The 23,206-nt window shown below is 39.2% G+C and overlaps 1 protein-coding gene across 5 annotated transcripts in view; it reads left to right on the top strand.

The window, feature by feature from the left end:
• Pcdh15 (protocadherin related 15) overlaps positions 1-23,206 on the top strand; it is an 840,767-nt gene that overhangs the window by 774,240 nt on the left and 43,321 nt on the right. For all 5 annotated transcript variants that reach the window (XR_007974376.1, XM_052163513.1, XM_052163511.1 and 2 more), the window contains exons 27-28: positions 3,021-3,236; positions 15,829-15,917. Coding sequence is in view for 4 of the 5 variants with exons in the window: in XM_052163513.1 (XP_052019473.1) it covers positions 3,021-3,236; positions 15,829-15,917 (305 nt within the window). In the remaining variant the exon portion in view is untranslated. The remainder of the gene's footprint in view (positions 1-3,020; positions 3,237-15,828; positions 15,918-23,206) is intronic.

Below are 23,206 nucleotides of genomic sequence, written 5' to 3'. Positions count from 1 at the left end.
TGGCTAGCCATGCCCAGATGTTTTTTATGTGATATCTAGAACTCAAACTCAGGCCCTCATGCCTGCAAGACCATAGCTTTGCTAACTGAACCATCGTCCCAGCCCCTGGTCCAAGCCTCTTTGGTTGATTGGACACTAAGAGCAAATGCACTCAGAGTATGGACCGTCATGTCTCAGGCTAGTTGGTTTAGACTCTGAGTTTAATTTTAGTTGCGAACACTTTTTTTGTCTTATGCTTTTCTCCGTGAAACGAATAAAGCCGTCACAGTTCAGTGCTCTGAAAGGTTAACTTTAATTGCCCGTCCTTTCTCCTGTCACGGAGAATGGAAAGCTAATTGAAATCTTATCCCTGTGACACCAATGCCCAAACCCCATTGTGCCATGCAGAACATCAGATCACAAGAGTGAGTGAGCTGAAGTAGCGGCCATACCCTCCTCACGCCGAGGAATCTTAGCGACTGGAGTTATGCCATGGCTGGCGGGAAATAAATGATGAAAGCAAAGTAAGAAAGAACTCACTTAGGTTCTCAGTTTGATGATGAAGCCCATCATGCCGAGAAAGGCGTGGCAGCAGGACCATGGCGCAGTCACACCCATTGCATCTGCAGTCACACAGATGGATTCTAGTGTCTGCATGGCTTCCTCCCTCTCTCTATCTTCTTAGGTTTGAGACACTAGTCTAGGGAATTGTACGGCCCACGTTTAGGGAGTATCTCCCCTTCTCTGTTAAACATCTCTAGAAATGACCCCACAGCCACGCCCATAGTTTTGGCTCTTAGGTAATTCTAAATCCAGTCATATTGGCAACCAGAATTAACCATGACTGCAACTTAGAGGAGTTGTAATTAGTTTTTGTTTTAGTTTTTTGTTTGTTTGTTTTTAATCTTGAGTTGAAGTATCTGTGCTATTTATTATAAGATAGTTTCCTTGTTGTACAGATGGGGCTATCCTGAAATGATTGACATGTTCAGGGTATATATAAAGCCTGAAGCCTAGTCGATTTTACACTATACTTACTATATGTGAGCTATTATTTGTTATTGTCATTGTTTGTATACCAGCACTAACACTCTGTAATTCAGTTGATTAAGTGAGAATCCTGGTTCTTTTGCCACCTAAGCCTCATTTAAAATTCTCACTGGCCATATATGGCTGATTTCTGCTGCAAGGATCACAACATGTTGAGATGATCTTTATCATCACCGAGGATGTTTTATTAGACATAGCTACTCTCTATAATTAGACCAGTAGCTTCCTTAGCACTGTTTTTCTTGCTATTAAATTAATTTGGTATAGTTCTCAGAGTTTTAATGCAAACTAAAAACATGCACTTCATCATGCTTTAGGTTAAGTGCTGAAAAAAGTTTGAATGACCATATAATAGAAGATGCTGAAAAACAGAAATTCTGAATGATGTATATCCTGAATACTTTACATATAGCCTGGTGACATTGTCTGATTCTTTTATCCACAATTTTTAATATATGTTCTGTTTTTAATATAATTTAAGCATTTATCCACTACCCCAAACACAAAGTGCATGACAGAATTAGGAAAACAATTAGCTTTAGATGCTCTGTCACAGAGTGTGTTTCTTATCTGCATTCACTCCTTCCTGTTTTCCTCTTGCATTTGGCCTTTCATGTTACACACTCAAAATTAAAAGTGGAAAACGTGATGTGAAGGTTCACAGCTTCCATTCCAAATCCCTCTTCTACCTGTACAAGAGTTAACTGAGTTGCATGGACTTTGGTCTTTGATTTGGATATATGTTTATTTATTTATTTTCAATTTTTATATAATAATACTTATACATTTTTTTAAAAATACTTTTTATTTTATGTGTATGGGTGTTTTGTCTGCATGTATGGTTAGGCACTATTTGCATGCCTGGTGCCTACTACAAAGGTCATGAAAACATCAGATCCAGGAACTGGAGTTACAGATGGTTCTGAGTTATCATGTTGATGCTGGGAACCTAACCCGAGTCCCCTGGAAGAGCAGCCAGTGCTCTTCAGTCCAGAGAACACCTCCAGACCACACCATTTCTTTCTAAAGTATTTCACTTTGAAATAATTCTGAAACTGAGATCCAGAAAACTTCTGCTTAAGTAGAAGCCATAGAACCAATGTAATTATATTCTGCTTATAGCCATTTTTAAGAAAAAATGGAAAATCTGATTAGTTATTCCCTTTTGATACCTAAATGATAAAAAACCTTAAGCCTGTACACCATAACTCCCTGGCACTAGGAACCTCATTTAATCAGGGGGATTACAAAAAAAACAGTTAGCATTTATTATACTCAATCTTGCTATAATATTAACTGGTTGGCATATATTCTTATATCCATAAACCTGTTTGTGAAAAACTATGTCTAACTTATTTTAATTTGATAATGTCAGTATACAGTTCTTTATGTCTCCTGCCTCTTAGACTACATGCTATGTCAAAACTTTGGTTATTGGTTTGTTTGGTTTTGGTTTTCCTTTTTTTGTTTCTGTTTTGTTTTATTTTGGAGGGAAAGAGAAGGTGAAGTTTTGTGGGTGGAGAAGTAGCAAGGACCTGGTAGGAGTTGGAGGAGAGGAAAACATAACCAAAATATAATAATGAAAGAAATTAGAGACAAAAATCTATAATTACAAAAAATATTTCTGAATAATATTTGATGGGGAAGGGGGCGACCCACAACCACATGATGATCTTCAAGTAACCAATAGATTCCACCATGCCCATCATTTGGAACTAAATTGGAACTCATCCTGACAGATGCATAAAACTTGATTGATTGGCTCCTTGTGTGTTGTAATAACTGTCCCAGAGCCAGTATCATTGGGATAAAAACTATTTGATAGGCAGATGTATCTTCTGCAAATGCATAATGATAATCAGAAAAATGGAATTTTAGGAGACATATACTATGCTATCATTACACAGGTTGCCTTGGAAGTAGAAATAAACTTTCCAGTAGCTTTGTCTTCTTTCTGACTGATGATTTATCACCTGGTTTTCCCTTCCTAGGCCACTGACAGGGACACAGGAAATTACAGCGCCATGGCCTACAGACTCATCATACCGCCGATTAAAGAAGGCAAAGAGGGGTTTGTGGTGGAAACATACACAGGGCTCATCAAGACAGCCATGCTCTTCCACAATATGAGAAGATCCTACTTCAAGTTTCAAGTGATTGCGACTGACGACTACGGGAAGGGGTTGAGCGGGAAAGCGGACGTACTGGTAAGCGCATGCGTGAGGGGCAGGGGCCGCAAGACCGGAGTGTTTTTAGCTATTTGCACTTTCAATAATACTTTGAAATAGATTCTCTAAAATGTAATTCTCATTACATTTTCATCAGGGTAAATGGCTTTTCTAGTTTTAAAAAAACAGAATACATGTTGTGGAAGCTTATATTCCAATATACGTAATTTTCTTTGTTAGGCAGAATCTCCAATGATGGTAGAAATGATGTTTTACGGAGTCATGTGTATCTACATTAAATAGTATGCCTTTCCTTTGTTTCTCTCTGGTTGAATACAGGTTCACGAGTAGATCATCTCAAGGGCAATTGGATTCTAACTTTAGCCAAAACATCGAATATCAAAAAGGACATGGAGGTTGTATTTCTCACTGAAAAAAACTAGTAACAGTTACAAGTAGGATGATTGTTGAACATTTATTATATCAAGAAAAAATCAAGTTGAAGGGGTTTGTAACCCCATAGGAGGAACAACAATATAAACCACCCAGACCCCCAGAGCTCCCAGGGACTAAACCACCAATCAAAGAGTACACATGGGGGACCCACGGCTCCAGCTGCATATGTAGCAGAGGGTGGCCTTGTTAGACATCAAAGGGAGGAAAGGGCCTTGGTCCTGTGAAGGCTCAATGCCCCAGTGTAGGGGAATGCCAGGGTGGGGAGGCAGGAGTGGGTGGGTTGGTGAGCAGGGGGAATAGGGCATGGGATAGGGGAGTATTGGATGGGAAACCAGAAAAGGAGATAATATTTGAAATATAAGTAAAGAAAATGTTGAATAAAAAAAAATAATAAAAGAATGATGGGCAGTGGTGGCGCAGCCTTTAATCCCAGCACTTGGGAGGCAGAGGCAGGCAGATTTCTGAGTTTGAGGCCAGCCTGGTCTACAGAGTGAGTTCCAGGACAGCCTACACAGAGAAACCCAGTCTTGAAAAATCAAAAAAGAAAGAAAAGAAAGAAAGAAAGAAAGAAAGAAAGAAAGAAAGAAAGAAAGAAAGAAAGAAAGAAAGAAAGAAAGGAGAAAAAGATACCAGCAACAACAACAAAAGAGAATCAAGTAAAACCTATCTATCCCCTGTACATACCAGTTTGTCACACATTCTGGTTAGTTCTCATCTAGTTAACTTTTACCTACATGTAGGCGTCATGAATAAAATGGTATTTTCTCAGATGCCAGAGAGCCCAAGTCACCATCACTGTGCGAGTCAATAGGACTCTCCTTCAAAACAGAAAGCTTCACTGTAGTATCAGCCAAGAAACCTTTAATATAAAATATTATGGGTGACATATATTTTTGATCAAACATGGGTCTGTAAACCTTACATAAGACAGCGTACATTTTTCTCCTTTTTTATATTTAAGAAATGTACATTGTGAAGCTTAAGGGATAAACAATAAGGTTAATGTGCTGAGTATAAATAAGATACTATAAAATAAACACAAGGAAATATAGATAACCATTACATATAATGTGAATAATAGTGAAACATGCTACCAACATAAAGTTCATGCTTTTTGGTTTGAAATTCAAAGTAAGTGGATAGTAATTATAAACCATATGATTAATGTATGTGTTCATATGCATTTCTTTATACTTGGACATTTACTAAATATTTACATATTTATGAAGAAGTATATTCATTTAAAAGAAATTATAATGTTTTATGTATACACTATTTATATACATATATATACACACATATATATTTCTGTTACAGGCAGATGGCATCAGGAAAGGCATTTCAAAAATGATTTTCATAGTAACACATGCAAACTTTTTAGTTAAGGAAAAGGCCACGTAAAGTCCACGTACAGAGGGTATGAAGGTGATCGATGTCAAAACCAAGATGGATGGTAAATGAGGACAGTGCTGAATAACTCAGTCACTCGGTATACAGCCCTGAGAGGGAAAAGGCACCATGGAAGGCTTAAAAGCAGAAGTCAGCGGTTTATGTGAGACACGGAAGCCACGTGAAATACGGTGGAACCGTGTGCTAAAGCAGCACAGTCATTGAAGACGATTAGGAAGAGTAGAGTGTCAGGCATGGCTTTACACCGTTTATGGCTGTTACTTTATCATGGGAGGGTTCTTAGAGTCCACATGGATCCTTCGCTGCTTTTGTTGAGTATGTCCTCCATGCTGCCCGCTGGCACGGTGATCATGCTGCAATGCGGTCATTTCTCAACCTTTGCCCTTTCCCAGAGTCTGACCGCCGCCCCGCGATCTCCGTCCACAGGTTGGCTCTTATTCTCCAGTTCTCCCGGGTGATTTTTGACAATCTCTTCCAGTTTTTATAAGGTTGTTCTTCCCGTGTTCCACACTCAGACTTCCTTGAGGTCCTTCCCTTCGTGACTCTGTGCGCCATCCTGCTCCATCATCTGAAATCATAGCTACCTGTGCCATCGATTCTAAACCTTTGTTTCAAACCTCCCGCCCTTTATCACGATATCAAATGCACCCATACAGTTTCGGCGCTCTTGTTCCTAGCAAGACATTTAATCTGCCTAACTAAATATATTCTTTCTCATACTTTCTCTTATGAGAAATCTTCATGTTCTCCTTGCTTGATTAACTGATATATGGTGCTTTATCGATCCAAACAAATGGCCCACGATACAAAAAGTTAACCTCCTTTCCTTACGTATCCCTTAGTCACGATCTTAGTGGAAACGAAGCCAATAGATTTATTTCATTGATTTACAGGCTCATTGAGGCTGAAAAGTCCCGTACTGTCTGTCTGCATGTTGGGAAGCCAGAGAAGGTGACAAAAATCCTCCAGTATAAGAAAATGAAAGTGTGAGAAATTTGAAGGCTAACAATGCAGACCTGACCCTGAGAATCCTTAGAGTGTCACAGAGGCAAGTGTCAGTGTAGGGAGTCAAAAGACCATGCAACTTTGTCCATAAAATCAGGAAGGAAGAAGCAGAGAAAGAAAAGGATTTTTGTTCTTGTGAGGTATATTATCTGGGCCCCCAAGCAACTAACTGCACAGTAAGCTTATAGTCAGGGGAGGTGGACTCCAAAGTGCACGTACCATCCTAGTTTCACTTAGATTAACCCTCACATTCATTCTACAGCCAGCAGAATAGTCCAGTCGCTCCCCAAGCACAGCTCCATTTCTTTATATTGTGCTCCATTGAAAAAGTCATAGAATTCTGACTCTCCTACCAGAGTCACTGTTCATGCTGACAATACCTAGAGAAAATGTGCACAAACGTCTACGTACCTTCATTTTAAATGGTCTCGCCTGTCCAGTAGCCTTCAGGCCAACACCGTGGGTTTGGTTGATTTACCACGTTCACCATGACTTCTTGTTTTCTTTTCTTGGCTTATTTTCTTCTCATCTTGGCTACATTTATGCTTGACAAGGCTCAAGCCATGTGTTCTATTTATTGTCTTGACAAGATGTTTATAACTTCAAAATATCATCTGTATAATAAAAATGCTCAAATCTCATAGCTGATTCATGAATGGCAGACACTGTCTCTATCACCTCCATACATCTGTCTGTCTATCTATTTATCTACCCATCTGTCTATCATCATTTGTCTTTCCACCAATTATCTGCCTAGCTATCAAAAACAACTAATATCTTTAATATTTTGTATGATGAATTGGAACACCTTTCAATATTTTGTATGACAAATTGGAAAGTATAAAAAGGAATGATGACTATCTCAAAAAAAGAGATTCAATTTGAACTAACAACTTTTTTCATAGAATAGATTTTTTTATTTGAAGGAACAACTTAGAGACAAAATATGTTTATTCAAGAAGAATATTTGGAAGTCATTTACAAAAGAATGAACTAAGTCTTTTGTGTCAAAGAAAACAACTGGCAGTATTTGTTTCTGATGACAGTGTTGGAGCCTTTCAGTTTGAATCACAACACTAAAAGGCTTGTATTTCCCATGATGAACTTGACAGCATCTCATTATCCAGTGACGATTCTGACAAGATTGGTGGTCATAATTAAAAAAACATTTCTTTTTTCATTTTGTATAATGAAAGGTGTCAGTATTTGAAATTTTTGAACTAATAATGAAATGGTAAAGACAACATGCTGAAATCCATCATAATGTCAAACATGGGAGTACACTCCTGTAATTCAACCTTTGGAGATGGGCAGACATGAAAATACAAACCTCAAGGCCACCAGCAGGTATATACAGAGTTCTAGCCCAGTCTGGACTATGTGAGACTGTTGTCTAAAACAGAAGTAACCAAATATTAATTTGAAGTACTAACAAAAGATTCTCTAAGAACTGTAAGAAAAATGAATAGATTTTCATATTTGTGATCATTGCTTCAGATTCCAAATGAAATCCAGGGTTGTAGAAATGAATATTTAGATTTTGGTACGATATCAAAGACAAAAATACACAGTGATCTGTTGTAGTAATTACTTAATCTCAGTTGGGGGTTTCTATCCTGCCTTTGATCATTAAGCTCCCAGATAAAAAGACACAAAACTTTTATATTTCTAATCAGCCTTAATCAACACTAGAGCTGAGCAGATATCTACCCTTTAAGCTATTAGTATCTACTTCCCAATCAATAACCCTGAGGTGTGACTTGCCATATTCCATCTGGGCTGCTTTTACTCCAACTGGCCTGTCCTCATGGTCAATTCCTATGAGCATTTACCCCATGGTTTCTTCTTCTCTCTCTATTCTCTCTCTTTTCCTCAGACCCCAAACCCAGGAACTAGAGGTCTGCCTACCTCTCCACTGCCCACCTAGAGAGGCTGTTGACATCGTTTGACTGTTTGACATTGATTGACTGATTGATTGATTGATATACATTTCAAGTGTTATCCCCTTACCTGGTTCCCACCCTCTCAGAAAACCCCTATCCCATTCCCCTTCCCCTTGCTTCTATGAGGGTGTTCCTCCACCCACCCACCCACCCACTCCTGCCTTGATTCCCCTACCCTGGGGCATCTATCAAGCTTTCATAGAACAGAAGACCTCTCCTTCCATAAAAAGCCATTCTCTGCTACATATGCAGCTGGAGCCATGGTTGGCTCCTTGGTTGATGGTTTAGTCCCTGGAAGCTCTCTGGTTGGTGTTCTTCCTATGGAGTTGCAAACTCCTTCAGCATCTTCAGTCCTTTCTCTAACTCCTCCATTGGGAGCCCTGTACTCAGTGTAATGGTTGGCTGTGAGCATCCAACTCTGTATTTGTCTCTGGCAGGGCCACTCAGGAGTCAGCCATATCAGGCTCCTTTCAATGAGCATTTATTAGCATCCACAATAGTGGATACAATTCACAGACCACATGAAACTCAAGAAGAAGGAAAACCAAAGTGTGGGTGCTTTGCTCCTTCTTAGAAAGGGGAACAAAATACTCACGGGAGCAAATATGGAGACAAAGTACAGAGCAGAGACTGAAGGAGAGGCCATCCAGAGACTGTCCCACCTGGGGATTCATCCCAGTTACAGTCACCAAACTCCAACACTATTGTGAATGCTAAGAAAGGCTTGCTGACAGGAGCCTAATATAACTGTCTTCTAATAATACTCTCATCACTGGGACAATCAAATCTTTGGGGCCAGTATTAGCATTATGACACATAGCAAAAGACCAAACCTCAATGGTGGTCCTACAAAGGCTATTAAGCCTTTCCGTTCATTTTACTACAAGAGGGTTTATAGCAAAGTCCAGTTGTGAGGTACCGTTACAGTACACAAGAAGAAGACACGTGTGTACAAACTGTCTCATGTAGGTGCTGAGCACCACAAAACACTCTGGGCTACAGTGAAGTCTGTGAGGAGTATGAGAGGAAACTGGATTCCAAAGACTCCATTGACAGAGTCAAATGTCTGCATGGGGCATTTGATATGCTCCACATTGGGATTGTGTTCAGCGTGTGTTGAACTGTTTTAGATACTTGATTGAAGGCATGATGAAGACAATTTTGTTAACGTTTATCTTTCTAATGTGAAATTTAAATTTCTAATATGAGTTTTTAAAATGATGTAGGGTCAGTAGTTCGTAGCTTGCATGTTCTGTAGGATGGCAATGTTGACTTTTATGGGAATGAGTGAAGGGAGGCAAAGAAATTAAATGGCCTAGATGTAAAATATGTCTGTAACAAAGCTGCGACTAGACCTTTGCAGGCCACATCCTCTTCTCTTTATTTTGACCACATTTTATTCTTACTCTGTCACACAAAGCATCCCAATCGTGTATACAGGAATATCTCTAAATTATGTGAAAGTGGCCTTCATAGAGCAAAAGCAAGCAATTATGTAAGGGTATTGTTAATTATTACACATTACATTGTAAATTTCTGGAAATATTTGCATAGTGATTTCAATGGAGAGTTAAGACAAATATTATACTTTTAAATGCTTATATGTATTTCAGGCAGATGCTTTAAAAAGAAAAATTCAGGATCCACAATTTCTTTAAAGACTAAAACCTAAGCTATTATTACTCTCCTTGTAGTAGTATCTTTTATATATAAATCCCAGTAGTGATGTATTTCTTGATACCTGCCCAATGTTCTACGTTCCTGAATTAAACACACACACACACACACACAAACACACACACACACACACAGCCTTTATATTTTGATATGCCTAAACATCTCAATGGCTGAGTCACTTCCTAACCTCCACATGGCTACTCTGCCTCCCCCTGATATTCCGGAGTTATTACTTACTAAATCCTATATTTTATCTCTGTTGCCCTGGACCCAGCAGAGCTGCTCTCCCACAGCTCCTACATGGTGGCTATGCTCTCTGCCCCATCCTTTCTCATGTGTGGCATCTCTCCTCTCCTTCCCCTGGCCTGGTAGATCTCCTCCTCCTCCTCCTCCTCCTCCTCCTCCTCCTCCTCCTCCTCCTCCTCCTCCTCCTCCTCCTCCTCTTCCTCCTCCTCCTCCTTCTTCTTTTTCCTGCTGTGCTCCCAGAAAGAAAACAAACATCTGGATGAACAGCCACCAGAAGATATACCTGATTACTAAGTGTGCCTTTCATTCTTTTTCTTATATAAAGCAGAGACAGCAATTCATCTCAGAATCTCAACTGTCAGGATCACATGCTTCTGCTGACTCCGTCAAGTCTAGATGGAGCCTTTGTTGCCCTGATAAGCGTTGTTTCCTGCTATGTGGGATAGGCAAGAAGTAACACAATAAACCTCATCTGAAGAGGACAAGAAAGGCAGATAAACAGTGATCATTAGTCTATACCATCCCCCAAACTCCTTTGAATGCTTATAAAATAGTTCCCAGTCTTGGGTTAGCACTCCTTTGATTAAATCCTACTTTTATCTTAGGTAAGAAGGCACCAATTTGATTGTCCTGTGTTCTTGCAGTTGCTTTCTTCTACTCATTCATACACTGAGCCCTCTACTCATTCATTCATTGAGTCTTTTCCTTTACTCATTCACTTATTGATTCCTTTGCTCTACTCATTCATTCATTGATTCCTTTCCTCTATTCATTCATACATTGATCCTTTTGGTTCTTGTTCTATCTAATGTAAGACTTCTGAAATATGCCCAAGTTTTAATTTTAGTCTTTTCAGTATGGAGTTTGCCTGATTTTTTTGGATCTGTATTAATAAAAATCTGGTATGAAATTCATACTTATACAAAGTCAATAATTGGTAGAGGGTGTTGAGGCAGGGTCTCATTCTGAATCCCAAGCTTGCCTCTCCTCTAATGTGAGATTTCAAGCATGAGATACCACCATTCCTGACCAAAGGGGTCGCTTTTAAAGTGTCTGCTGAAGGCCCATTTACAAAGATATGGATAAGTATATATGGCACCATGAAATAATGAGACCCTCCAGGGGACTCTTCACAGCCCACAATATCATCTCAGCATCCTTTCTCAAAATAGAAGTAGGAATTATTTCCTCACCAACTCAATGGGATACCTCTTGACTCTGAGGTAGATCCCAACAGCAAGGGAGAGGAAGGGACTGCAGCCTACAGAGACTGGTTTCCGATTGTTACAACTTCCTGTTGCGGCTGCCTTCCTTCAGACTGCTGGCGTTGACTGGAATCCTGCCTGACCTTTCCTAGTACAATGTTAAAAATAAAGGGAAGGAAAAAAGAGAGGGAAAGTAAAAGAAGGAAGGGGTCAAAGATAGAATGAAAGAAAAGAGGGAGGGAGAAGAAAGGGAGAAGAAGGGAATGTGGAAGAAGAGAGGAGAGGAAGAAAGGGAGGTACAAGTTTTAGAGGCACACTCCTAGAGATTTTTCCCCATGTAATTTTACTGCTAAAAACTCAAAAACAACATTTCTGTGCATGTGGGTACAGCAGCCTATAAGGAGCAAGGAGCACAGAGTTCAAACTGCCAGTGCCCACCACTTGACTGTTGCTGTATCAAATGGATTCCTAATGCAGACTTTGAGAAACTATACTAGCCTCACACCATATTAGGCTCACACTAAATTTGAACGGTCTCCTATTGAGTTGTGAATATTTTCTGTAATATCTCAGACTTATTTCCTTGGAAACCTAAATGATGCAGCAGGTCTGGACCGGTTTTCCTACTTGGCAATGCTCAGGGGAAGCCAACAGAGGCTGGCCCTCTCCCAGGAGCATCTATCCTCAGATTGCAGATTGCTGCTTCCCGTCAGTTACCCTTTCATCTACTTTTGTTATTTAAATTTCCTGTGTGGTTCCTAGGGGTTTCGTAAACCCATCTATTAAGAACTGCATTTAGATAACTCGGAGCCAATATGAAAATTATATGGCAGCGTGAATGCATTTCCTACCATAAATTATGTTGAGATATTTAGTACAAACTAAAATCAATCCGGAGTATGCAATTTTGTGGTTCTGGTGTGCACACACTAATGCTACTGTAATAGTACATGGGTGTGTGAAGGATTGTTTAAGTTTTGATTTTAGATTTCTTGTACAAATGCTTGGCAACAGTACAGCATATAAGCTATGTAGCAACACAGCCCTCACATAAAAGAAATGATTATTAAACTATAACTATGGTGGGCTAGAGAAATGGCTCAGCAGTTAAGAGCACTAACTGCTCTTCCAAAAGACCCAGGTTCAATTCTACATGGTACTCACAACTGTCTATAGCTCCTGTTCCAGGGGATCTGACAACCTCATACAAACATATATGCAAGGACCATATCAATGTACATAAAAAATAGATAATTTTATTAGAAAAAGAGTCTCAAAAAAAACCCTATAGCTACGACACATCCTTTGATCTGTGTCCTAATTAGGGTTACTACTGCTGTGACAAAACACCATGACTAAAAGCAAATTGAGGAGTAAAGGGTTTATTTGGCTTGTATATTGTAAATCATGATCTACTGAGGAAAGCCAAGTCAGAAACTCAAAGCCTATAGGAATCTGGATGCAGAAGCTGATGCAGAGGCCACGAAGGGGTGCTGCTTACTGGCTTGCTCCTTATGGCTTGTTTAACCTGCTCTCTTATAGCACCTAGAACCACCATCCCAGAGATAGCAGCATCCACAATGTACTGGGCCCTCCCACATCAATTACTAACGCCCTACAGGCATGCCTACAGACCAATTTTATGGAGGCAGTTCCTCAATTAAGCTCCATCCTCTGAGGTGACTCTAGCTCGTGTCAAGCTGATATAAAACTAGCCATCAAAACCACACAACAAATCCTTCAGTTTTTTTTATGGTTTCCTTATTTTAATGGGAGTCATATTAATAACTACTTGTGATAGTTAAAGTTGAAAGCTGTAGGGCTCTTAAGAAAAATGAAGTAAAATGCAGTCAGCATAGAACTACAACTTTTACTCTGTATAATCTCAGAAGGATCCCATTGAATACTAAAGTACAGCACAGCCATCAACTCTCGCTAACATTGCTTGGTTCAGTTTCACTGTGGATTCATATGCAGGCACGTCCATGGATTAGAGTCAACAGACATGGGGACTGCATGTGAGAAGCCTGAGGAATCACACACTCTTAACTCATTTTACCTCCATAGTACCCACTGCAAGGAGTAAATTATTTTTAGATTTAAAAATTCTAAATGGTATTTTCATTCTGCTGGGTGTCTCTTACTAATGAAGTCAAGCACAACCAAAGTTCCACTCTTAGGTCATCGTCTTAGTCACCCCTCTATTGCTGTAAAGAGATACCATGACCAAGATAACTATTAAAAGAGAAAGCATTAGGCTGAGAAAGAAGTTAGGAAAATGACACCCTTCAAAATAGCCACAAACAATATAAAGTATCTTGGTGTGACTCTAACCAAACAAGTGAAAGATCTATATGACAAGAACTTCAGGTCTCTGAAGAAGGAAATCGAAGAAGACCTCAGAAAATGGAAAAATCTGCCATGCTCGTGGATTGGAAGAATTAATATAGTTAAAATGGCCATCTTGCCAAAAGCGATCTACAGATTCAATGCAATGCCCATCAAAATCCCAACTCAGTTCTTCACAGAGTTAGAAAAAGCAATTCTCAAATTCATCTGGAATAACAAGAAACCCAGGATAGCTAAAACTATTCTCAACAACAAAAGAAATTCTGGGGGAATCAGTATCCCTGGCTTCAAGCAATACTGCAGAGCAATAGTGTTAAAAACTGCATGGTATTGGCACAGTGACAGACAAGTGGACCAATGGAATAGAATTGAAGATCCAGAAATAAATCCACACACCTATGGTCACTTGCTCTTTGACAAAGGAGCCAAAAACATCCAGTGGAAAAAAGATAGCCTTTTCAACAAATGGTGCTGGATCAATTGGAGGTCAGCATGCAGAAGAATGCGAATTGATCCATTCTTATCTCCATGTACCAAACTTCACTCCAAGTGGATCAAGGACCTCCATGTAAAACCAGACACACTGAAACTAATAGAAAAGACCCTTGAGGACATGGGCATGGGGAAAAGTTCCTGAACAGATCACCAATAGCTTATGCTTTAAGATCAAGAATTGACAAATGGGACCTCATAAAATTACAAAGTTTCTGTAAGGCAAAGGACACTGTTAAAAGGACAAAATGGCAACCATCAAATTGGGAAAGGATATTCACCACCCCCACATCTGATAGAGGGCTAATATCCAATATATACAAAGAACTCAAGAAGTTAGACCCCAGGGAACCAAATAACCCTATTAAAAAAATGGGGTACAGATCTTAACAAAGAATTTTCACCTGAAGAAATTCGGATGGCCGAGAGGCACCTTAAGAAGTGCTCAACATCATTAGTCATTAGGGAAATGCAGATCAAAACAACCCTGAGATTTCACCTTACACCAGTCATAATGGCTAAGGTCAAAAACTCAGGAGACAGCAGGTGTTGGCGAGGATGTGGAGAAAGAGGAACACTCCTCCACTGCTGGTGGGGCTGTAAGATGGTACAACCACTGTGGAAATCAGTCTGGAGATTCCTCAGAAAACTGGACATGAGACTTCCAGTGAACCCTGCTATACCTCTCCTGGGCATATACCCAAAGGATTCCCCGGCATGCAATAAAGACACATGCTCCATTATGGTCATAGCAGCCTTATTTATAATAGCCAGAAGCTGGAAAGAACCCAGATGCCCCTCAAGGGAGGAATGGATTCAGAAAATGTGGTATATTTACACAATGGAATACTACTCAGCAATTAGAAACAATGAATTCACAAAATTTTTAGGCAAATGGTTTGATCTTGAAAATATCATCCTAAGTGAGGTAACCCAATCACAAAAGAATACACATGGAATGCAATCTCTGATAAGTGGATATTAATTAGCCCAGAAGCCCTGAATACCCAAGGCACAAATTGCATAACAAATGACTCCCATGAAGAAGTATGGAGAGGGTCCTGATCCTGGAAAGGATCAATCTAGCAATGGAAGGGAATATAAGGACAGAGAAAAAGGAGGGATGTGATTGGAGAAGGGATGGAGAGAAGAAGGTTTATGGGACATATGGGGAAGGGGGATCCGGAAAAGGGGAAATCATTTGGAATGTAAACAAAGAATATAGAAAATAAAAATATTAAAAAAGGTAAAAAAATAAATAAATAAAAAAGAGAAAGCATTTATTTGGGGGTTCGCTTAAAGTTTCAGAGGGTTAGTCCATTATCATCATGGGGAGAGCATGGTGGCAGGCAGGCAGACACTGGAGCAGTAGCTGAGAGCTGTGTTCTGATCCATTGGCAGAGAAAGGGAGACCCTGGTCTGGCATGGGCTTTTGAAACCTTCAAGCCCACACCAGTGACATAACTTCCTCCAACAAGGCTACACCTTCTAATCCTAATTCCTTCAAACAGTCCCACTCCCTGGTGACTAACCCTTCAAATCGAAGCTTATAGCAGCCATTCTTATTCAGACCACCATAGTTATCATAGATTTTTAAAAAGCAAGCTCAAAGCCAAAATAATGAAATCCACTTAACATCTAACTTTTAGGTCCACAGCAAGTCCTCTGCCTATTTCAAGTAGTGGTTTATTCCTGATCCCAATAGGGAATTATGTAATTTTTCAAAAAAAAAAATCATCCAATGGTCAATTAGAAACAAGAAACTACAAAATTCTAGAGATAATATTAATATTTAAAATGTAAGTTTCAACAATTAGGAATTAAATACATTCTATTTTCACTTTTCAGGTCTCCGTGGTCAATCAGCTGGATATGCAGGTCATTGTCTCCAATGTGCCCCCTACGTTAGTGGAAAAGAAGATAGAAGACCTTACAGAGTAAAGAATTTTGTTTGTTAATAGATTTATCTCCATATAGCTATACTCTTAGTTTGACTGAGCTATTTAAATTACAATATTCAAAGTAGGCAAGTAATTTTGCTTATTCCTTCCCCAAGCTGTAAAGTTTCACTGGAAGTAGGTAAAGGTTCTGAAAGTACTTTCATGTCACAGTAGACATTAGACTGAGGCTAGCCCAGGGTTCAGAATGCTCTGATGCATTGACAAGGCTCCAGAGTGCAGCATAAGCAAATACCAGACACATGATTTGGATATGTGCCTCGGAATGGCCATCTAAGGTCATCCAAAAACTGGAGTCCTTGTTGACTAACCATTGGGTTGGTTGTTCTCCATTGTCCCATGATGTCAGAGAAAGATTTACTTTCAGTGGTTGGATTTGATCCCACAGTGAGAGGGTCATAAATAATGAATGGCAATCATTTAAGGCTAACAACGACTTTATACCTGTCTTAAACAGCTCACGTTTAGAAGGAGTAGCTTGTAGGTCAGGCATACCTGAGTTCCATTCTGCTTGTGCTGTGGTTAAGGTCCCAGTATCACAAAATGTTCAGGTTCGTTTGTCAGAAGCTGTACCTCTATAGAATCTTTAAAAGTGTCATTACAAGGCCACCCCTAGAGTGAGATGTTTTAGATGTGCATGTCTTGAACTTACATTTTTATCTCACTTCTGGGCTCTGAAGATAGACATGAGAGAGAGTCAGGGATCCCTTAGTCCTTCTTCCCAGATGGCTACTCAGAACCAATCTCCTTTCAGCTTTCAACTTTAAATAAACAAGTACAAGGAAACTTTAAAATGTGGTTATTAGCTTATCAGTTTTATGTTCTCTGCTTCCTTAACATTAGTTTGGTAATGACTTCATCTGTCATGTTTGACGTAAGTAAAATTTGTCATTATTGGTCTATTTTTATTGCTTGTGATAAACGACTTGTGAGTCTCTCTCTGGACTTCAGGCTGACCTTGAACGCTTAATGCCCCTGCTTCAGCCTCCTTAGTGCTAGGGTATAGTATGTGCCCCATACTGGCTTGCTATTACTTACTAACTCCCTATTCCTTAATATTCTGGTGTTGTCAAGGATTATCAAGGCACAGTTGCCCCTTTAGCCTGGAGCCACATTCTATATTTTGCATTCAGCGGGTGATATCTGTGCCCTTCTGTTGGATTCAGGTGGGTCAACACTTGCAGGAAACATGGCGCTCACTAAAATAATAATAATAATAATAATAACCATAGGTCTAAATGCATGGGGAAAATCTGCAGATAATTAGATAGTTTCTTTCTCAACAATTAAACACTGAATGAAATACAGTAGAACCTATCTAGCACATACTATATTCTGTTGTGTACTTCGTAGAGATTATTTCAGGTTTTGTCCTTTTAACATTTGATGACACACAAATGCCCCATGGGGCAGGGGCTATCACTAACCACAGATGGAATGAAGTATTTGTTTACTTCTGCACTTCAGGGACAGATAAACCACATCATAATATTGGCTCGTGGCACCCGAGAAACAGGAGGAATCCCTGTTTCTTAGCTACTTTGATTGGCATATAGACACATGGCCTCTCATAACACCAACTGAAAAAAAAAAACCAACAGTGATGCCCTTTCTCCCCACTAGCTATTTCATCTATTTTAATTTCTTCAAGTATTCTCTAATGCGCCTGTAATTTGTCCACTTCTCCTTAGACTACAATCTAATGAATGCATTAATGTGGTTCAATGCCAGCTTCACTTCAGTTTTATAGAAGGCATTTGATGCATTTTATTGACTAGATATTTAACCCAAACAATCCCTGTGCTCTTCCTTTTATATTGAAACAAAATGTATTAAACTGAAACTCAAAGTAACGAGACAGAAGTATAATTCCTTAAGTGTTTAAGATTTAATGGTGTAAATGGGAAGCCCTGAGATCCTGTGATACACATATTATTGCAAAGGCATTTTACTTGAAATGGTCTTTCCCAGACACAGTTTTAACATTTGTTGATAAGGCCTAATAAGGCTTACATGGCTGATGTTGAGAGAACTAAATGAGGTAAGGTGATAAAAATCAAGAACACCGGGAGTGATTATTGTTCTGTGTAACCTGGGCTGGCAGATGAAGTCAGTGGGTTCTGACGGGGGGGGGGGGGGGGGGACCCAGCTTTTGTACAGTGTTTTAAGAGAGCAAAGCTTCGTAACAGAGAACAACTTATTAATTCATGTGTACGTGTTTGAATACTGTTGGAGCTCCGTGGCCTCTGGTTGCATGTGTAATTCTTGAAGCAGTTCTTTCTCATCTTCAAAAGTGGAATGAAGACATCTTGTCGACCCTTAGAGAATTACATGTTCTTTGACAGGATAGATGCATATGCACCTGCTTGCCTTTTATCTCCATTCTGTTAAAAGTAAAACACGCACGTCCATGTGTTTGTGTGTGCGCATGTACACACACACACAATTTTTACCATTATCAGTATTTTTAAGTTCATTGTTGTCGAACATACGCCATAACTTTTTCAACTCATAGAAAAGATTCTATATCCATTAACTAATAGTTGTCCTGTACCTTTATCCTCTGCTCCTGGTACCCTCACTCTGCTCCTAAGAGTGTGAAATTTAACCTTTTAACTCACACTGTAGAATAGAAACAGATATGTCACCTTTTGTGACTGACTCTCTTCCTTTGGCCTAACATCCTCCAGATTCATCTATTTTGACATATCTGTGATTCAACTATTTGGGTGTGTTAGGTTTTTGTTTCTGTTTTTTATGGAAGTAATTTTTCTCTTGTAACATGTGGGCTCTTTCTAATTTTCTGGTTTCTACCTTCCCTTACTCTACACACCTATTAAAAATCATAAGTTACAACCCACATATAATAGAGAACATGTGGTCTTTGTCAGGGCCTGAATTATATCATTTAGTATATACTATTTTCAGTTTTATACATTTTCCTATAAATAATCCCACTGTAATTTTCGCTAAGTTAAATTCAGTTGAGTATGTACACTACCTTTTTCATTGTCCATCCAGTAGTTGGTGGATATCTAGGCTGATTCCATTCCCTTGACATGTATATAGAACAGTTGTATTCATGGCTGGGCATATATCTCTGTAGGAGTAGGATATCTGGATTGTGCAGAAGTTCTGTTCTCAGCTTTCTGAGAAGCCCCCACAGTGATGCTCTCAGTGGCCTCCCCACAACACATCCACCAACAGTGAATCCAGATTCTTTTTCATGCACACCCAGGTCAACATTTGTTCTCGTCTTTTCTTGATGATAGTCACTGTGATCATGGCAGAGAAGCATCTCAGAGGATTGGTAGCATGAGTGTCCCTGGCAGCTGACAATGCTGAACAAACACTTCTAAAACATTAATTGGTCATTTGTATTTCCCCTTTCAAAAATTCTGTTCAGTTCCTCAGCTTATTTTTGTTTAGGTTGTTTATTTTCTTAGTGATTAAGCCTTTTAGTTCTTTTTATATTCTAGATACTAATCCTCTATAAGATGTATAACTGGAAAAGCTTCAATGCTGATCAATAGGCTTCCTGTTTATTAATTTCCTACACTATACAGATGATTTTAGTTTTCTGTTGTCTTATCTGTCACTATGGTCTTATTGTTTGAGCTACTGGACATGCATCTTGACCTGTTTTCCCTGCTTTTTTTCCCCTAGCACTTTTGGGGCTGTGTTATGTTGCAGTCTTTGATTCATTTGGAACTGATCTTTGTACAAGATGAGAATCAAGGGATGTGGTTTCATCCTTTTATCTGTGGGTACCCCGTGTTCTCAGCACGGTTTGTCTAGTCTCCAGTGGGGACTCTCTACGTCTCTGTAAAGAAAAATAACAATCGAATGTATCTGCAAGGGTCTCTGTCTGAGTCTTTATTTTATCCCGCTGTTTACGTGCCTGCTTGTGTGCTAGTACCATGTGGGTTTTATCAAAATTGCTCTGTGGTGTAACTCAGACTAAGGGGTGAAAATATGTCCAACATTATGCTTTTTGCTCAGGGGTGCTTTAGCCTTCTAAATGTTATATGTCCAAATGAATTTTAAGAGTTTTCTGCCTATGTCTGTGGAAATGATTGGGGGGAGGGGTTATATTGAATCTCTAGAATGTTTCATGTGGTGCCTGTTTTCCCAGTATTTTTGTTCTCTTCCAATCTAAGCATGTGAGAGATCTTCCCAATATCCAGTGTCTTCTGTCATTACTCTCTTGAGTGTTTCAAAGTATCATTGTGGAGGTCATTTGCTTCCTTGGTTAGGCTTAGTATTTCTCTCTCTCTCTCTCTCTCTCTCTCTCTCTCTCTCTCTCTCTCTCTCTGTGTGTGTGTGTGTGTGTGTGTGTGTGTGTGTGTGTGTGTGTGTAGTCATTCTGAGTATCTTCCTTCCCATCATTTCTTCACCAGCATCATTGTTGCTGCTAGATAGGAAAGCCACAGACTTTTATACATTGATCTTATATGCTGCCGCTTTGCTGAAAGTCTTCATTAGGCTTTAGGTGGTGGCATCTCAAAGACATAGGAAGAGAATCAACTCCTTTGTAGATGGCAATGCTTTGACTTCCTACTTTCTGATTTTTATCTTCATCTTGGAGTTCTTGTGTTCTTGGTGCTATATTGAATGAAAGCAGGAATGGACAGTTTTGTATCATTTGTGATTTTAATGAATCGAAGGATTCGTCTCACCACTGTCCTCTATACATCTGTCTCTTCCTCTCTCCAGCCATGATGTGAGCAGCCCTCCTCCTCCATACATGCCTTTCCACTATGATGAGCCCACCTTGCCCCACCCCTAAAAGCAGAGAGTCAGCAGCTATGGACTGAATCTGTCATGCAAAATCCAAATGTTTCTCTTTAAGTGAATCCACTCAGGTGTTTTGCCATAGTGATGAAAACAAAGACCACAACATCCTTGGTTTAAAAAAAAAAAAGTTGTTTCAACACAAAAGGAACTTACTACTTTTTTTGAAATACTAGGTTTTTATTTTAGCAGGGAAGGAGGAACCCCTTTTATTTGCAAGAATATTGAGCCATTTGAAACTCATTGTTTATAAGAAGTCGTATTTTTCCTCGATTGAAAATTAATGTGTAATTACCTTTAGAAAACATTGTGCATCATTCATCATTGCAGGGAATAATATCCTCTTTGAGATGTAAACCAAGTAAATGGATAAGTATATCTAATTTGTACCAAAAGTATCCTATGACAGAATTTTAATTACTGGCAGTTATTAAATCAACAAAATGAGAAAAAAAACAAAAATAAAAATCATAACAGACAAACTGAAAAAGAAAATCAATTTGGATTTACTGTTTAAGGCTCCCACTAGATATCTCTGTGTAAAGATTCCTGTAGAGTATCCTGTTGTTTGCATCACTTATTCTAAGATTTAAATGTCTGTGACAGTCACCATTCACCCATCCTCTCTACAGAAATATAGAGAATTGATTAGCTTTTCAATGAGGTGTAGACAGAGAAAAATTCAAACACACCTCTGTTGTACCTTTCTATGCTTCTTGAACGATATAACAATAATAGATTAAAACATCAAAACCTTAGCTGTTACGTTTAAGTGATATATTTTGTAGGAATCACTGTGGTGTGCAAGCGTGTGTTTGTGTATATGCACACAAGCACACGTGTGCATAAGCATCCATGTTTGTGGCTGCACATACTCATGTGCTTACATGCAGAGCACATTGGTGGTCCTGCTCTGTTGCCCTGTGTTACCTTTTGAGGCAGGGTTCCTTGCTGACCCTGAGGCTCTCTACTTTGGTTAGGCTGGATATCGAGTGGGTTCCCCAGTTTACCAGCCTCTACCTCGCTGTGCAGAGGTTACAGGCACAGTGACCACTCCTGACATTTACATGAGTGCTGGGGATTGGAATTTGCATCATTATCTATTTACTTCTAAGATCCGCATTTTTATCTACTGAGTCCTCTTCCCCAGTCACCAGGATCAACAAACCCCTAAAACAATGAGAAAATGTCCCTTTTTCTTGTTGTCTATTTGACTGGATTTTCATTTTAAAATACCTTGAAAACTAAGGAAAAGAAAAATATGGAATAACCAACCCTAAATATCATCAGTCTGTTTTATTCCCTCCAGATATAGCATTATTCAGTGCAGCCCCCCACCCCCACCCCCGAGCATTTGCACCAAGTACACTTGCACCACATCTAAGTAGGAGGAGGTAGTCTTGCTATGAAAATGGGCACAGCACTAGCCACTGATCAATCAAGCTGTGCAGCTCCTTTTCAGAGATGAACTAGTACAGTGACCCCTTTAAAGTACCTCACTTTTATTCTGCATAGATATGAAATGAATAATTTAGCACTGTAATGTTTTATGCTCTGAAATCCAGAAATTTGGTCAAATAGAACAGCATATTATTTTATAATGCAACCCCAAGTCAGACTGTGTCAAGTCAATGAATTTTTTACTCAGGACTATGTTCTGAACAGCAGCAATCAATTCTGTATCCTCTGGATCATGCTTATAGTTTTTTTCTCTTAAATATCTATGGTTTATTCATGTCTTCTCTGTCTGAGCTACTGCTCAGACAGAAATTCAACCACTTGCATTTTAAAACTCCATTTGTATCCGTAACAATAAATAGAGTGGTAGATGCTTTCATTTGGGTATCATGTATATTGGCCACTACATCGAATTTTTCTAAATAGGACAGGCCATATTGTTCCAAAGAGAATGAAATAGTTTACAGTGACTTAGATATGATATCTGGATAAAATACATTGAAAAAATTAGCTCAGAAAAATAAAATAAAGAAAATTAAAGAATCCTCAGAACTATGCAGGCCAAATTGCTGGGCTTATGTAGTAGTCAAAACAAATGAACAAACAAGCAATAATGGTAACAAAAAAATTTGTCTCAGACAGGTGAAAAATAAGGACTGATGTCAAAGTTTTCCTCTGACCTCCACACATGGGCCATAGCATACACAAGACTGGGAAACAAGAATGGGAAAATGTCCAGGAGTGGGAGATAGATTAGTTGGTAAAGAGTTTGCTATACAAACACAATCCCCAAGTATGGGTCCTCAGTACCTGTGCTCACAATGAAAGCAAATAATAGACAGGCTACAGATCCTTCCACACACTACAGTGAAATGACAAGACAGTGATCAATGACTACAGAGCCTTCCAGATACCAAAGAGCAAACATAAGACAGAGACCAATCACCACAGAACCTTCTAGATACCTCAGAGCAAACACAAGACAGTGAGCCATCACTACAGAAGCTTCCATACAC

Source organism: Apodemus sylvaticus, chromosome 19, assembly GCF_947179515.1.
Source record: "Apodemus sylvaticus chromosome 19, mApoSyl1.1, whole genome shotgun sequence".
Classification (NCBI taxonomy): domain Eukaryota; kingdom Metazoa; phylum Chordata; class Mammalia; order Rodentia; family Muridae; genus Apodemus; species Apodemus sylvaticus.
The sequence above is the reverse complement of the archived record's forward strand: the minus strand, read 5'-3'. Positions and strand labels throughout refer to the sequence as shown.